The 18,081-nt window shown below is 42.8% G+C and overlaps 1 protein-coding gene across 2 annotated transcripts; it reads left to right on the top strand.

Moving 5' to 3' along the window:
* The first annotated feature begins 1,084 nt into the window (after positions 1-1,084).
* On the top strand, positions 1,085-5,251 carry rps21 (ribosomal protein S21). Of its 2 annotated transcripts, XM_086049171.1 has the most exons (6): positions 1,087-1,193; positions 1,536-1,610; positions 2,760-2,823; positions 4,917-4,988; positions 5,081-5,136; positions 5,202-5,251. In XM_086049171.1, exons 2-6 carry the CDS (start codon positions 1,561-1,563, stop codon positions 5,209-5,211), a joined length of 252 nt encoding a protein of 83 aa, XP_085905297.1. In that variant the 5' UTR covers positions 1,087-1,193; positions 1,536-1,560; the 3' UTR covers positions 5,212-5,251. The 2 variants fall into 2 exon arrangements, with proteins under 2 accessions (XP_085905307.1, XP_085905297.1); XM_086049181.1 differs by lacking the exon at positions 5,202-5,251 and having other exon boundaries at positions 1,085-1,193; positions 5,081-5,140.
* The last annotated feature ends 12,830 nt before the right edge of the window (positions 5,252-18,081 follow it).

Here is an 18,081-nt window from a genome sequence, read left to right as displayed (position 1 = left end):
AAAGGCTTTTCTAAATTTCTAAACTATAGTTAAAAATAGCATACATAACCATATACAATACAATACAATACAATAGATACAACATAATCACGTTCTGTCACTCTTATATGCTGTTTGATCTTCACATGGGGGGGGGGCAATCGTAAGCGGCGTTAATGCGCGTTTTACAAGTTGTTGTGAAAATGTAATCTTTTTTATTATCATCACTTTATTTGCAAATCTTTACGACCACAAATCTTTACGACCACCACCACATCTTCCTTTCTGAGAATACCCTTTCCGGAATGACAATACCCCTGTCCGAGATTACCCCTCCTCCGGCCAGATCCCCTTGGAAGCGAGTGCAAACAATAGAGGATATCTCTTGACTGCGAGGAGCGTTCCAAGTCCTCCTCCATTATTCTTGCCGTCTCCGACGTACTGTCGTCTCTCAAACAGCCGCGCATTAGAGGCTAGGATAGGCTGGCTGTCAAACTGACCCAGAAGTACATAAACACGCATTAAAACAAAATGCGTACTCTCGCAAAAAACTTTGCGTTAACTTGCAATTTTTGCAAGGAAACGCAAATCTTTGCGAGGGAATGCAAAGTTTGTGCAAGGGAATGCAAAGTTGTCGGGGTTTTTTTACTTCCATGTCACCTTAGGAGCTCCGTAAATATGAATCAAAATAAAGGAATGAAGCTGCCTTTATATATTTCGCCCCGCTTTGAATAAGTCCTTTAACAGGGATTTAAACTTCAAATATCAGAAACCAAAGAAATAATAATATTCATACCCACCATATTGAACATTTGCCTGGGGCGCCACACTGACTCAGGCCGGCCCTGGGACGCACAAAGCTTAATTAAAAAAAAAATCATCCGACTCGTTTTGTGACAAGTGTCAAGAAAAACGATGTGAAACGTGCATATCCTGGGGAAAGGGAGGAAAATGAATGATTCAATGTGGGCCGTGAAGACCATATTAGAGTGGGGAATAAAGGGAAGTGAAGTGAGATACCATAATACATATTTAAATAGGACTGGACTTGTGTCAAGAATTTGACAACGTGAGAAAAGTAGAGGGGAAATTAATAAAGAGCGCAACGGAAACGATAGATGGCGGTGATGCAACGCAACGGGTACCAACTGCCGTCACACCGTCGGAGAAGAAGAAGAAGCCCGTCCTTTCCGGTCGTCCATTTGTCGGATACGGTGAGTGTTTGCTTAGCTCTCCTTCTGAAAACCACTTTAAATTATCCTCTGCGTTGATCTAATAATGTATTCTGCGGGCCATTGTCGTCGTTGGGTGGACAGCGTCACTGCGTGTGTTCGTTCAAAGCAGTATAGAAGCTTAAATGCTGTTAGAATGTCAGCTTCCACGCCGCTTCATGCGGACGCATCCACATGTTAGTTGCTATGCTAAGAGTTGCTAAGAGGCTACCGCTCGGTTTTCATGCTACATCTTGATAGCCTTTGCATTGTGACATATTGGTATTGAGTCGAGATAAGTATGACAGTTACGTGTAGTGAAAATGTTGACATTTTTCTCTACAGCTTTGTCGAGGACGTGCGAATCAACATGCAGAACGACGCTGGTGAATTTGTGGACCTCTACGTCCCTCGTAAATGGTGAGCAAATGTGAAGGATGTTGTCCAAAAAGTACGCTAGTCAAACCTCACTCCTCGAGGGGGTCGGTGGTTGCGTGGATTCGAGGCTCGAGCAGGATTACCACCATCACACGAAGTCACATTTTAGTATACTGTACTGCGGACCCCGCATAGTTGTGATTCGGTGGATTCGTGTTGTTTCGCGCCCCCACCCCCAATTGTGAAAAATAAAAACAAAAATGTGCAGAACTGTAAATAATATAGAACCAGTGGCCCAAAAATTGCTATACCCAAAATAAATAGCAGCATATTGTAAAAAAAACTGTTTTGGCTGTTCAAAAAAACATATTTTAAAGAGCACAAAAATGCTGCATTTAATTACAAAAGTGTACTATTAGCTGCTGAAAAAAGTTCTTTGCTACTTTTTAATTTTTCATGAAAAGGTTTCTCTAATAGCAACAAGAAGGGCTCACCTGTTTTCTGAAGCGACAAATTTTCTATGTATTAAACGCAAACTCATTTGAGCATTGAGACAAACAGGCAGATTTCTAACGCTACAACTCCACTAAGCTAACAAATGGAGCAAATACAATTATACAAAGATCATATTTTATGTACAACACTAGCAATTGAATAAAGATTTAATATTTCACAGGCCATTGTTGGGTCATCATGCAATTTGTTCCATTATATTTTCATTTTGTTTACATCATCATCATCATCATCTTCCAAACCGCTTATCCTATATAGGGTCGCGGGGAGTTGCTGGAGCCTATCCCAGCCGTCAATGGTCGAAGGCAGACTACACCCCGAACTGGTCGCCAGCCAGTCGCAGGGCACACATAGACACTGTCACTGAGCGGGAATCGATCCCACGCTGCCCGCACACAACTCAGGCGTGTGTACCACTACACTATCAGCGGACCCCATTTTGTTTACCTCTATTGATTTTAGATCTACAGCAGAGGTCACTATTGCGTGATCAAAACAGTGTCAACAGTTTGTTAAATGTGTCAATACACTATTTGAAGAATCATCATCCCATCACTAACTGGTTGGTCACACCAGGGCCTCATTGGCTCAATCACATTGGAGCAGAAAGGCTGTAACAAAACATTACTGGGGATTAGAAATTGTTGTTTCTAATATGATTTCCTGTGTTTGTTGAAGCTCTGCTAGCAACAGAATCATCGGAGCCAAGGACCACGCTTCTGTCCAGATCAACATAGCTGAGGTAATCTGTCTTTCTCAACTTAACTTTATTTGTGGAGCACTTTTGCAAGAACCACAATTGCACACCAAGCGCTTTGCATGAACAATCTAAGAGCTAAACGTAAAACAAACCATTAAGTTAATGGCAACGTAAAACAATAAAACACAAACAGTGCACAGTCAGATGCGAAGTTGAAAGCCTCAGAGGGATGGTCCGATCTGATCCACTGGATCGGTATCAAGTCAGATCAGGCCAAAATGATTGCACGCACGCATTCTCGGTTGGGTTAGCTGCTGCTTCATAGGTTTAAATGCTTCTTCGTCGTTGGTTTAGTTTTTTTGTTTTGTTTTTTTAAATCCCAGTCCGATGTAGAAGGCCTTAGTCTCAGACTGCATGGAGCCGATGTGACTGATGGCTGTTAGCTCACACAGAGGAGGGAGAGTGAACAGAAAGACAATATGAGGAACAGCAGGAAAAGGAGTTATGTCTGGACAACATTTAAAGCTTTATTGACAATGCAATGGCAGAATGTACAATACAATACAACTTGATTTATATAGTGCATTTCATAACAGCTACAGCTGTACCAAAGCACTTTACCTTAATAAAATAGAAAGAATACAACAACAAAGACAGTGAAAGCAATAAATTAAAACAAAATTGCATACAGTAGACCCCGTAAAAAAGCAGAAAAGTGTCGGGTCAAAGGCTAAAGAATAGAAATGTCTTCAAACTAGTGTTAAAAACAGACAGTGAGGGGGCTTGCCTCACATTTAAAGGAAGGTCATTCCAGAAGGAAGGACCGGCAACAGAAGAGGCTCAATCCCCTCTGAGGCTTAGTCCTCTGCACCTCTGGTCCGCAGACCTGAGACACCGGGGAAGGTGCGTAGAAGTGGAGGAGCTCAGAGAGGCACGCTGGGGAGGCCATTTAAAGATTAGGAGACAAATAGAAGCATCTTAAAATGAACCCCAAAATGCACCGAGAGCCAGTGAAACTAGGCCAGAATTGGGGTTATGTGCTGCTCCTTCCGAGCTCCACAGTTAGTAGGCTCGCGGCAGCATTTTGGACTGACTGGAGACGCTTAAGGGAGGATTGACTGAATTGCCAAAATAGTGCATTCCATTAATGTTTTGGAGTGATTCAGTGCTGTTTCACTTAAAATTACTTTAGCTGAGAAAAGTTAAAAGCTTCAGTTATTAAGTGTTTTTTTTTTTTTGCTCTATGTAGAGCAAATGGTGAAAATTTTTAGCAGGTGCAAAGTGGGCAAGAACTGTATTGAGTTGCGAATCAACATCACGCCGCCGCCAACATCTGATCTGCTCGTTTTGCAAGCCTTTTGTGCATCACAAACAATTGGCAGACTGCACGGATGTCAAACTTAATCAGTCACAGGCTTATTTTGACCAATTTTAGGCATTGAATAGTGGGGACAAATTGGATTTTGATGACCTTAAAATACCTTGACACATCACTAATGATCTTTCTGATGATGGAGATACCTGTATATGGACAAGGTTTTTGGTCAATTTGTACGCTCAAGCAAATGTGCTGTGTCGTGTATTTAGCAAGTGTTTAGTTCCTGCTAAGGTAGCACTATTTAAACGTAGCAATGGGCTGGTACAGGTATCTGGTCGATACCCGCCGTATTTACAGGTATCGCGTCCCTCTTGGAGGCTGCTAACACCATCCACCGATACTTACGGCAGAAAAAATATAACATCAAGTGAGTCCTCAACTGCAGTAGTGGGTGCTATACTGCAGCAGATTGTAGCAGAGTAGCCCAATATGATGATAGTATGAGGCGACTGCTTGGGCTCCTAGAAGCACTGGCCATATGTTTGATAGCATTGAGGTACCCACCTCTGCTCCCCTGTGCTTTGAAATATGATATTCAAATTGATTTGCAGAATAGACCTGTATGAAAATGACATCACAGCTGTGTGTGATCCTAGAAACAGCTCTGTCAGGTTTATATCTAGACAGGAGCCACTGGGTTCATGTGTTTATTGGTTTGTCCTTTTTTATGCTCTCTGTATTGTATGTATTACACGTGATGTGAACCTCTTTCTATGTTTGAAGCAAATTCTCATTCATTCAACAATGTCTGCTACAGGTGGACAAGGTCACAGGTCGCTTCAACGGTCAGTTCAAGACCTATGCCATTTGTGGCGCCATCCGCAGGATGGTGAGTGATATCAGCATTGAGGTCAGCATTGTGATCAGCGGTTCAAGTGCATGTTTCTAACGTGTGTGTGTTCTCCCCTCAATGCAACACAGGGAGAGTCTGATGATTCCATCCTCAGGCTGGCAAAGAATGATGGCGTTGTTGCTAAGTAAGAAGACTTAAGTCCTCATCACTTATCTTAACTTGTTATAATGTCGTTTTTTCTCTCCACAGGAACATCTGAGTGGTCAACATCTGTTCAATAAAATGTGACAAAATCCAAATGCTTTTTTTGGTCCTGTCTATTATTTTTATAATACGCGTCTTAGTGCGTAGAGCACATCTGACCAATATTTTTTAATCTATATTTTTTGTATTTTACATTTCTCATTCAATGTAAAGTATTATAAAATAAATATTTGTGTCCTTGTGAGAACGTCGCCCTATAATTTCACTCAAATTCAATGCTGTTTGCATAACCCTCAGAAAGTAGGTACAGTAGTTGCACCCCTGGCTTAGGATCGTCATGTAAAGCAAGGTTACAATATGGCGCCCCCTCCTGTCACTGTCCAGACTTTTTTTCTTAGGCCGTTGCTCCTTTCCATGCTGCAGTCTGATACGTTGGCAAAAAATCTATCGGAAACGCTGTACCGGTCTCTGGTTTCAGCGCTCTTTGGCGCCATCTTGTGGCTCTGAAATTTAACAGCAAAACACGCAAATACAGCACACCAGAGAAGGACAAATGATCAAACAGATGGACAGAAAGACACTACAGGTGAATGGTTGGCATTTAGGCATATGGCTGAGGACAGACTGGTACTGGAGCAAGCAGGTGAACTGGGGCAGAGCTAGAGACAAGTGGAGCTGTGTCCAGGTCAGTAAAGTGCAGCGAGTTTCACAACAGATGAGGCACTGGTTCCTCTGGAGAATATAAATATGACCCCAAAGTAAAAGATTACCCTCTATTTTAATTTTGACCTCAGTAAATACATTTGTATTCAAAGCTTTTAAAGTGGAAGTCTACTCAAAAAATTTTTTTTTCAAGAATACCTGTATGTCCCCAGCAGCCCACTAGTTGAAACACAGCATTCTGAATAATTTTGCGTTTGTGGAATATAAATCAAGCCACAAAATGCACTCATTTTTAGCCATCTCTAGGAGCAACCATTTTGTCTTCTGTCGACTGAAAATGACATCACAACTGCTCAGAACGAGCAATCATGGCTGACCTGTTTTCTGAATCTGAGCCGTGATTGGTCGTTGTGAGCAGTTGTGATGTCATTTTCAGTCGACAGAAGACAAAATGGCCGCCCCTAGAGATGGCTAAAAACGAGTGGATTAACAGTTATTCCACAAACGCAATATTTATTATTTCAACTAGTGGGCTTGCATAGAAAATATTCTTTAAAAAAAATGTTTGTGTTGACTTCCGCTTTAATTATGCTTCAATCAGTTATACACTTTTCAGCAGTGTGATAGCAAGAAAAACAGAATATTTAACGTGAAGCTCATTGTTGTTTTTGCTGATATTTTTTCAAATTATGCTCTTACTTTTAATGTTTTGAAAGCGCCGATTATAAAATTAACCACGTGTTTGTTATCATAACTGCATGTCTGATATTTCTAACAAACCAACCCGTGTCAAAACTGGTATGAGATGAGTTACGATGTATTAATTGGAGCCCAACACAGGTATCTCAATGCAAGTGAATGGAATAAATTGCCGGGGACTCCTGGTTCAAGATGGCAACTTGGTCTGTACGTCTTCAACCCGCCTGTTTTAAGTCTTTGACGATTTCTTTTCTCTTTTTTTTTAACTGTTTTTTTTTTAATTCAAATGTTAATGATTTGTTGCCTTGAACAAACAGTGGCTTGCAAAAGTATTGAACTTTTAGATCTTTAGTAACATTTCAGGCTTCAAACAAAGATTTTAAAATTAGATTTTTTTTGGGGTGAAGAGTATGTGAATGTGACAACAGAAGAATGTGTTTGTGAGCAACAAAGTCCAAAGATGGATCGACATGTTTTGTTGCCTGGAATTAAAATGGATTGTTTGATGTTTTTTTTTCATTTAATTTACAGAACATGCCCACAACTTTGAAGACGTGATATGTTTTTTATTGTGGAGCAAAGAACAAATAGGACAAAATAACAAAAAATATCATTGTGCATATGTATTCACCCCCCAATGTCAGTACTTTGTAGAACCACCTTTTGCTGTCGTTTTTGAGAAGTCTCTGAGTTGACCACATCTTGCCACTGGGATTTTTGCCCATTCTTCAAGAAAAACTGCTCCAGCTCCTTCAGGTTTTATCGTTTGCGCATGTGAACAGCAATCTTTAAGTCTGACCAAAGATTCTCCATTGGATTCAGGTCTAGATTTTGACCAGGCAATCCCAAAACATTTACCATATTGGCCCGAATATAAGACGTCCCTGATTATATGACGACCCCCTCTTTTTCAAGACTCAAGTTTGAAAAAAGTTTTTTTTGAACACCAAATTAATTTTTATACAGAAAATAATTACAGTACATCTGAAAAGATGTACATCCGACCAAAGATTCTCAATTGGATTCAGGTCTAGATTTTGACCAGGCAATCCCAAAACATTTACCGTATTGGCCCGAATATAAGACGGCCCTGATTATAAAACGACCCCCTCTTTTTCAAGACTCAAGTTTGAAAAAAGTTTTTTTGAACACCAAATTAATTTTTGTACAGAAAATAATCACAGTACATCTGAAACAAATGATTATAACAATATATTTGAGAGAAAAGGCAAACAATTTTCTTACCGTTTTTAAGTAAGATTTTAGAAAAACTGGTTTTCATCCAGTTGAATCATTTTTTAAATACAAATAATATTTTGGAGAAATATCAATCTGGTTTTAGGATGAACCACAGTACGGAGACTGCTCTTTTAAGGATTTTAAATGATATTAGGTGCACTGCAGACGTGAGAAAACTCACAGTCTTGGTGCTACTGGATCTAAGCGCTGTTTTTGATACAGTAGATCACCAAATTTTATTAAATAGACTTAAAAATCTAGTGGGCATCTCTGGTACTGTTTTTGACTGGTTTTATTCCTATCTCACAGACCGATATTTCTTTGTAATTATGGATACTTGTTCCTCCAAAACCCATGAAATTAAATGTGGGGTTCCCCAAGGTTCGATTTTAGGCCCCCTACTTTTTAATCTTTATATGCTTCCCCTCGGGGATGTCATCAGGGGACACGGCATCAGCTTTCACAGCTATGCTGATGACACGCAGCTGTATATTGCCGTGTCTCCTGATGACACAGGACCCATTGATACCCTTTTAAATTGCATTTTAGATATCAAGTCATGGATGGCAGATAATTTCCTACAGCTCAATCAGGACAAAACTGAGGTTTTAGTTATCGGTCCCGAAGGTCAGAGAGAGAAGCTTTTACCAAAACTACACATTTTTAATCCCTCACACTGTGTGAAGAACCTTGGCGTCATTTTTGACTCTGAGCTCAGTTTTATTCCTCATATTAAAAATGTAACCAAGATTGGTTTTTATCACCTTAAGAATATCGCCAGAGTCCGCCCGTTTCTCTCTCAGGCTAACACTGAAGTGCTGATGCATGCTTTTATTTCCTGTCGTTTAGATTACTGTAATGCCCTGCTCTCTGGCCTCCCGAAAAAGAGCATTTCACCACTGCAACTACTGCAGAATTCAGCCGCTCGGGTGCTGACGAGAACCAGAGGGTGGGAGCACATTACGCCAGTTTTGAAATTGCTGCATTGGCTCCCTGTGTGTTTCAGGATCGATTTTAATGGTCTTGGGCCATCTTATTTATCTGATTTGCTTTTATCATACCAACCCTCGCGGATCCTGAGGTCCTCTGGCGCCGGCCTTTTATTTATTCCAAGGGTGAGGACCAAAATGCATGGGGAGGCTGCATTCAGCCGTTTTGGTCCTCACCTTTGGAATAGCCTGCCAGAGGACGTCAGGTCTGCAGAGACTGTTGATATTTTTAAGAGGAAGCTCAAGACACTCCTTTTTAGCTTGGCTTTCAACAACTTTTAAATAATTTATCTTTTCTTTTGATTGAAGATAAAAAAATGTCTATGTTATCTTACTGATTCTAGTTCTTAGACTATACTACTGTTCTGTCTTTTAGTTTTGTTGCTCTCTGCCGGTGTCAGCTTTTAGCTCCAGTGTTTTCTCACGGGGGAGCCTCCGCTTTGAGGGAGGGGTGGCTGCCCTTCCCGCGGGGGCTGTCATCGCAGGGACCCCTTGGGTCTGGGTAGCCGGCGGCCTCTACACTTTGTGTGGGGTCCGCCTGTCTAATCCGGGCCTCTATGGTGGTGGCGCCCCTGTGGCCGTGGGCTGTCATTCCCCTCGGCGCGGAGAGCTCCCCTTGGGTACCCGGTCATCTTCCAGGGAGTGGTCACCTGGGCAGGCGGCGTCCCGGCCCGGGACAAGAAGCGGCTGGACAAACTGGTCAAGAGGGCTCTGTCCTGGGCTGCTCCCTGGACTCTGTGGACTCGGTGGGGGACAGGAGGATGTTGGCCAAGCTGTCATCAATGCTGGGCAACCCGGACCACCCCCTCCAGGGCACCCTAACAGCACTCCACAGCACCTTCAGTGACAGACTGTTACACCCTCGCTGTGCAAAGGAGAGATTCCGCCGTTCCTTCTTGCCTGCTGCTGTCAGACTCTTTAACAAGAACATTGTGTAGTCTCTACAAACTGGCGGACATTAGTGCAATTGTGCAGTCCTGCACCTGAGCTCATATCGTGCAATACCCAATATTCCCCACTACTGTAATACCGTGCAATACTCAACATTCCCCACTACTGTTAGTCTAGTTTTATTTTTATCCAATGCTGTTCCTTACATTTCACTACAGCACTGCAGCACTGTCACTTACTTAGAGTATTTTTTCCTCTGTACTATGTACAGGCCGAAATGAGTGTTCCTCATAGTTTTTTATGTAGATGTAGGTTGGTGTGTATATACATGTGTATATACACATGTTACTGCGTATATCTACATAGGTTTGATCCTAAATGTTTGCCGTCAATGTTATACATTAATGGCCACATTATGCCGCCGCCCCTGTGTGACCTATATCTTTGCTGCTGTAACAATGAAAATTTCCCCACTGTGGGATCAATAAAGGCATTCTTATCTTCTTATCTTATCTTATCTTTCCTCATATGGTTTCTCTGTGCCTTGTCATGTCTTTTTAACACATTTTATCAGGTTGTGCACTTTGTGTGGGTGTGTGTGAATGATTGCTGATGTACTAATGGATATCTGTCTTGGGTTTGTTGGGAGGGAGGGCATGAACGGATTTTTTTTTTTTTTTTTCTAATTATCTATGTTTTGCTTTGAATGTTTTAAAGTTCTTTGAGTTGCATTTTTATGTATGAAAAGTGCTATATAAATAAAATGTGATTGATTGATTGATTGATTATTTTGCCTCATTCAAATCTTAACATCTGAACATTTAAATATGTAAACTAAAGTGCAATCACATTCGTAAATGAATGGCTTCTGGTTTTTGAAATGTAAATAAACCAATCCATTGTGATCAAACAACAAAATTTCTGCATTAACTGCATTAACCATCAACGTGAAGTCTAACTGTAATTGTAGTCTTGAAACAAATCTGAATAAGGAAAAACATTGCAGTAAAATAATGCAAACTCGTTTAACTTGAGAGTAGCTGAGATCTATCATGACAGAACATTACTCCTCACAAACAATTATCTGCCTCGCTGTGCTCAGTGTCGCTGTCCTTAATCCCATCCTCTGGCTCCTCCCATAGCACGTCATCCTCACGTTATTTCAATGCAAAAAACACCGTCTTATATTCGGGCCAATACGGTATATGTTTCCCCATAAGCCACTCGAGTGTTACTTTAGCAGTATGCTGGTGGTCATTGTCCTGCTGGAAGGTGAACCTCCGTCCTAGTCTCAAATACAGGTTTTGCTCAAGAATAAACCTGTATTTAGCACCATCCATCTTTCCCTCGACTCGGACCACTTTCCCAGTCCCTGCTGCTGAAAAACATCCCCACAGCATGATCCTGCCACCACCATGTTTCACTGTAGGGATGTTGTTCTTGGGGTGATCAGATGTGTTGGGTGTGCGCCAGACATAGCGTTTTCCTTGATGGATAGTCTCATCTGACCAGAGCACCTTCCGTCATACATTTTGAGAGTCTCCCACGTGCCTTTGTGCAAAGTCAAAGCGTGCCTTCTTATTTTTAGCTGAAAGTAAGGCTTTCTTCTGGCCACCCTTCCATAAAGCCCAGCTCTGTGGAGTGTACGGCTGATTGTGGTCCTATGCGCAGATACTCCAGCCTCTGCTGTGGAACTCTGCAGCTCCTCCAGGGTTACCTTTGGACTCTGGGCTGCCTCTCTGATTAATGCCCTCCTTGCCCGGTCTGTGAGTTTTGGTGGGCAGCCATCACTTGGCAGGTCTGTTGTGGTGCCATATTCTTTCTACAGTATTTGATGATGATGGCTTTGATGGTGCTCCTGTGGATCATCAAAGATTTGGATATTTTTTTATAACTAAACCCAGACTTGTACTTCTCAACTACTTTGTCTCTGATTTGTTTGCAGAGTTCTTTGGTTTTCATAGTGGTGTTTGGTTAGCGGTGCCTCTTCATTAGGTGTTGCAGCCACTGGGGCCTTTCAGAAGAGGTGTATGGATACTGACAGATCATGTGACACTTAGATTGCACACAGGTGGAATTTGTTTCAATAACTGGTTGAACCAGAGCATTTCAGGGGCTTCATAACAAAGGGAGTGAATACATATGCACATGGCAATTTCCCGTATATATATATCTATATATTTATAGATATTTATTTCTCATTCCACTTCAATACTTAGACTATTTGGTATAGATCTATCAAATAAAATTCTGATTTAAATCTGAGTTAAATTTAAATTAGAGGTTTTAAAAACATACTGTATTACCGGTAGATAAAAGGCCAAGGGGGTGAATACTTTTGCAAGGCACTGTAAACATGTTTGGGCTACTCAATCGTGGCTACCCCTGACAAATGGTCAATGAAGTACTGTAGCCTGATACCTAAGGGCTCCATATGTAGGTAGGTATATCAGGGGTCACCAACTCTAGTCCCCAAGGGCAACTATTCAGCTCATCAGCAAGCTCTGTCGAAGCCTGATAATGGTCCTGATCATTTGAAATCAGGTGTGTTGAAGGAGGGAAACATCCAAAATATGCAGGATAGTGGCCCTTGAGGACAAGAGTTGTGACCCCCATTTCTACAGTATACTTTGTTCATTTTGGGGGAGGAACTCCTCGGAAGAAAAACAAGGCTCTGGTTGGCACAATCAGAAGACGCAATCCAGAGCTACATCCCCTGCTCCGACAGCTGTGATAGAGGAACATTCTGTTGTCTGTCTTTGCCTAAACCAATATTAACTCTCTGGTTGTGCTGCATGCCCAAGAGAGGGAAACACAAAGTACAGGGAACCAGCTGTTAGCAACAAGAAAGCCTGCAGCAATCCTGGACAATAATAGGTAAAAGTTGGTGTGGATAACATTTATTATTATTATTATGTATTTCTTGTTAATTAACAAGGTACAGTTAAAGGAAAACTGCAAACTCTGTTCTGCGATATCTTTTCTGTCTCAGTTTGCAATGTCTTTGTCAGTGAAAATAAATCCATCCTAAATGGGCGGAACGGGGCTGGGGGTGATCATTTTTATGAATAAGGGCGAAGGGTCGCGGCCGGAAGGCCCCCCAGGTCAAGGGTGGAGGGTCGCGGCTGGACCGGCAAAAAAGGGTCAAGTGCCCAGCTCTGGTAACGACAATACTAATAATGGCAATCACTGTAGACGGATGGACAAGCAGAAAACTCTTCCCTCCCTGACAGCTAACCGGTATGGGGCCCTCAGCAGGATTAGTTTTGGGTACACCCTTCCACCACGGCGGTGTCACCAGTTCTGGAGTGCTACCTCTTCAAGTGTAACACTCAAAATTTTCACTATAAATTGTATCAATATAGTGTTATCTGGCACAACCTGCTCAACATTCCAGATGTTTCTTCATCCCACTTGTGACAACATCTGCTTTGAGCCGGGATAAATGTGTGAAGGTGTGAAGGAAGTGCTTTCCAATCGTACACTGCTGTCATCATCAAGCGTTTGCGTTCCAACATGTCCTCCCCCTCAGGTAAATGCCGCCTCCCCTCCTTCCGCTGAGGCCTGGCAAGAAATGAGTGAGTGAGCTCACCTGTCTGTGCAACACAGCCGCTCTAGTTTACAGCTTCCGAGCCTGCAGCGTTTACCACCAGAGCATGTTGGAGCATGCCAAATGGTGAGTACTGACAACATTCACTAACCCTGCCTTGTGCCAGACCTCACACAGGACAAAGACCGTCCTGTATCAACTGGCCCATCATCTTTGTTTAGCTTGTTCCTGGACACAAGGAAGTGAGGGCCGAATTCGGCAGGGGCGGAACCTGAACGTGGCTCATGGGTGGGCCTGAATATTTCTCTCACTGAGCACACACTCCCGTCCCAACATATTGTATATTCAAATAAAATGACAAACCGAATCATATGAAGTTCATAAAATATGAAAACACATCCATTATCCACACCACTTATCCTCACAAGGGTCGCAGGGAGTGCTGGAGCCTATCCCAGCTGACTTCGGGCAGTAGGCAGGGGACACCCTGAACTGGTTGCCAGCCAATCGCAGGGCACACAGAGACAAACAAACATCCGCACTCACAATCACACCTAGGGGCAATTTAAAGTGATTAATTGACCTACCATGCATGTTTTTGGCACGTGGGAGGGAACCGCAGTACCCGGAGAAAACCGACGCAGACACGGGGAGAACATGCAAACTCCACACAGGAGGGCCGGGGCGGGGATCGATCCCACGACCTCTGCACTGTGAGGCGGACATGCTAACCCGTTGGCCACCATGCCGCCTCATCTTCTACACCACTTATCCTGTACTAGAGTACAGGGTCGCTGGGAGGAGCTGGAGCCTATCCCAGCTTAAGAAAACACAACGAAACACAAATGTAAAAATAAATTAAATAATAATTTACTAAAAATGTAAAAGTATATATTGTTTCATGAATCTCTCTGGGTGGGCAGCATGTCAATGGGTGGGCCTGTGTACATCCAGGTCCACCCTGTGGCTGGCAGGCATCTTTTGTGTTCACTCAATCGCACCACTACACACCAAAGGTCTCCAAGGACAGAATCGATTGAACAGAATTTTAATCTTTTTTTAAAAATAAAACAATCATCAACACACCTGCATCTCAGAAACAAATAAGACATTTTCTGCTACAGCCACCACCTACTTCAGCATGACTGTTACTGCATCCTTCCCGGGTCACCAACATTGCCTCACACTCATTTAGCTCTCCCAGCAGCGTCAAGCTCCACCGAATCAAGTCTCCAAACGGGCCTCCTCCCACTTACAAGAGTGGAGCCAGGCTGACAGCTTCCTGTTGCTAGATTTAGCCTGTGGTCATGCTGTGGAGGTGCCCTTGACGTGGAGCCCCTGCTCTACATCCCGCTGTCACTTTGAACCCTGAATTAAGGCACCAAATCACCACGAAAGGGTTGTTCTCAGATGTGGGCATTTAGACCTGTCCGTCCATACTGATGGAAGGTCTGTCAGTCCGTCACTGATGGACTCCTGTTTTCGCTGGTGGACGGGCGACCGACAGTAACTTTGAAACATTGACGGAAAAAGCACAGACCGAAGCCATGAACCCGAAAATAAAAGACAAGTGGCATTTTGGGGATGAGAAACAGGAGGATGAGCAGAAACAAGTTATAATTTTTGTGTGTGTGTAAAGTGTTCCAAGCTGTTTATAAATTAATACCTTCGTGTGCTGTTACCCTTGTTAACAGATTTTACTGACGGTCCTAAAAGAGCGGTGACAAAATGTAATTTAGCGATGAAGGAGGCGGGTTAAAATGAGCCCAGCCAAGAGGCACAGCGACTTCTCATAGCCCTCAGCAGCTATTTTTTTTTTTAAACGGGGCATGTATGAGGGGGCAACCACAAATCTTGAGGGGGAATTTGCTCCAGCACCTTTTACCATGTCTAATTGACAACACCAGCTCAGTTGCATCCTGAAGGGTGATTGGAAGTTGGATCTCAGCTCGCTGCAGAAAGCTACCCCTCACAGCGAGCCGACAGCAGGCCGATACTCTGAGCAGAGTGAAGAGGGGAGATGGAGCCGAGTCGAGAAACATGACATGAAAAACAACTTGATATATTTTGTTTGAGGGGGTAAGACATTAAGACAGTAAGAAGTGAAGCATAGGGGAGAGGCATGAGATTATAAAAATATCCATCCATCCATTATCTATACCGCTTATTCTCACAAGGTTCGCGGACGTGCTGGAGCCTATCCCAGCTGTCTTCGGGCAGTAGGCGGGGGAGACCCTGAATTGGTTGCCAGCCAATCGCAGGGCACACAAAGACAAACAAACATCCACACTCACACCTGGGGCAATTTAGAATGTCCAATCAACCTACCATGCATGTTTTTGGAATGTGGGAGGAAACCAGAGTACCCGGAGAAAACCCACGCAGGCACGGGGGAGAACATGCAAACTCCACACAGGGAGGCCGGAGCCGGGATCGAGCGTGTGTTGCAGACTGGTCTCCCAACATGTCGCGCAGCACTACGCGTCAGTCACGTGATGCAGTGCGGGAGTTGTCGCCCGCGCCGTCGCGGGAGTATTTAGAAGCCAAAAGGGGTCCTTTCCTCCCTTGGAATTGGATCAGATCAAGGAAAAGACTTGACACTTTATGCTGCTTTATCCCCCAAATCAGTTCCACTGCAGTCCGACTTCCAATGCCCCCAGTCACAGAAGAGAACCAGCAGGACCTTGAGCAGGACTATACCATCATTCATTAGAGCAGCACCCCCTATGCCCCTGAGCACTTAATACCTCTTGCAACAGCTTCCATGGGAAGCTCCAAGAGGAGTCTTCTTATTACCATCTCAACCTCTGATCCTCCTGCAAACCTCACCCTACAGCAGTTTTCCCCCCAAACACGGCCCAAACAGTGTTGAGAAACCTGTTAATTGTTGTGAATAGCGAGACTACTGCAAACATTAGCTACAGTGGTTATTTCAGTAAGGCTTCTAAAAAGAACCACAGACTTAAAAAAATGTTAATAACAACTTGAGTTGCACTCACGATACATAAATGATGAATGAGGTTGTTTAAATCCTCGATCAGCCCACAAGCCTCGCATCTTGCTTGTACTCTTTCCATTCATCCTGGCTGATGCTCTGGCCGCTCCATGATCCCAGTTGGAACAGCCAGAGCATGCTCCGGAACTACTAGTTGTTTGTGTCTTTCCAAATAACCAAACGCCACATTCCGACAACGTGTAAGTGCTGAATTCATTCAAGAATTGCAAGGTTTTTGCATGGTGCTAACTGGTGAAAATGGAGCAAAGAGATAGCGTCTAATCCACAAAGCAAGCGCAGATAGTGAAATGCGTCATTAATTACAATGCCAAGAAGAATGCCAAGAAGACACAAATTCGACCACAACACAGATAACCCAATTCGTTACACTATTTCTGTTACATATTTCTTTGCATCTGTGTTTGCCACCCCCTGGCTGTTGTTATAACGAACATTACCGCTACTTTTGCGAGGATCGTCCTTCGGTCGTCTACGTGCCGACTGAAGACTTCACGTCACTTTTCGTGGCTTTCAGAATAGGATTGTGGTGAAGTTATTCGGAGTAAAATGCACTTCATTAAGAAATACTTCATGTTAGAAATCTTACGTTTTATTATTAGTAATTGTTGGCATTAGATAAATTCATTGAGTTTCAATGTAGTACTGAGATGTCCCACACTGTGAGCAGACATTGAACGCTCCTCGAGCGCTAAGTGTTGATAGCGAGAGACGTGCTTTCTTTTTCTTTTTCTCCTTTGATACAGCTAGCTAGTAATTTGTTCTTGCCAGCAAACTCAGTTGTTGCAGATTTCCCGCGTTTCACCAGTTTTGTTGTTCTGTGTAAATGTTAAAAGGTGAGTTTAATAATTTAATTTAGGTTCATGTCTGGTAACTGCTGTACATAATAGCTTGGATATGTTCTCGTGAGTGATGTCACGTTGATGAACACTAGTTACTTATTTCGGCTAGTATGCTCAGTATTGTAGTGATGAAACGTGTGAATGTGTATTGTATGTATTGTTTGGCTGTTTAATTGCTTAATATAATCAATTGTAATGTTTAGGCATATTGTTAACTAATGGATATGCATTGGATGATATTGCTAGGTTATTCTTTGTCTGTGTTGTTGCAGACCACAATAAATAGACATGTCACATGAAATACGGGCCTGTGTTTTCTGACAGGAGCACCCACATCCATACCTTGCCAAATAGAGTCAGCTGGAGAAATCACACCAATCATATGATCCTCTCCGTTTTACTTCAAGTTATGTACACTTCATACAATCTTGCAGCCCGAGTCAGCCAGAAAATTGTTTCCAGTTTGGCAGGAGAAACGCAAACGGAAGTGACATACGAGCTGCCTCGCAAAAGTAGCAGTAATGTACTCTATTTGATTTTTTATTTAGTAACTCCGAAGATAAAAATAACAACAGCCAGGGGGGTGACAAACATAGACGCAAAGAAATATATTACAGAAATATAAAACGTGACATCATCAGCAGGCACGAAGGACCCGATCCAATCTGGACATTTTTAAAAATTTCACTGACCATTCTATCAGTCCGGCAATCGGCTTGTCGCAAAATTATGTATTTGGCCCTCTGTCCATTTGACTTTGACACCCCTGTCCTACAGAGTCTGCCTTCCTTCCCATCACTGACACACACACACTTTATCAAGACAGTTTCCTTCCCTGCCCATCATGCTTCTCCCCTAGTACACCACAGCAAAAAATACGGCACAGAATGATGAAAAAGGAACAACATCTCAATGCAGACTTCAAAAGATTTTAACTTTCTGAGAAATAAAAGTCTGCTCTGTCCCTTTTGGTATGCTGCATTTGAATGTGGTGACCACCTCAATATTCTCATCCCATATTTTGACTGGCAGATGCTTG

This window comes from Filicampus tigris, chromosome 1 (genome assembly GCF_054856515.1).
Source record: "Filicampus tigris isolate MCC_2025a chromosome 1, RoL_Ftig_1.0, whole genome shotgun sequence".
NCBI classification, from domain to species: domain Eukaryota; kingdom Metazoa; phylum Chordata; class Actinopteri; order Syngnathiformes; family Syngnathidae; genus Filicampus; species Filicampus tigris.
Note: the sequence above shows the minus strand (reverse complement) of the source record. Positions and strands in the feature narration are given on the sequence as shown.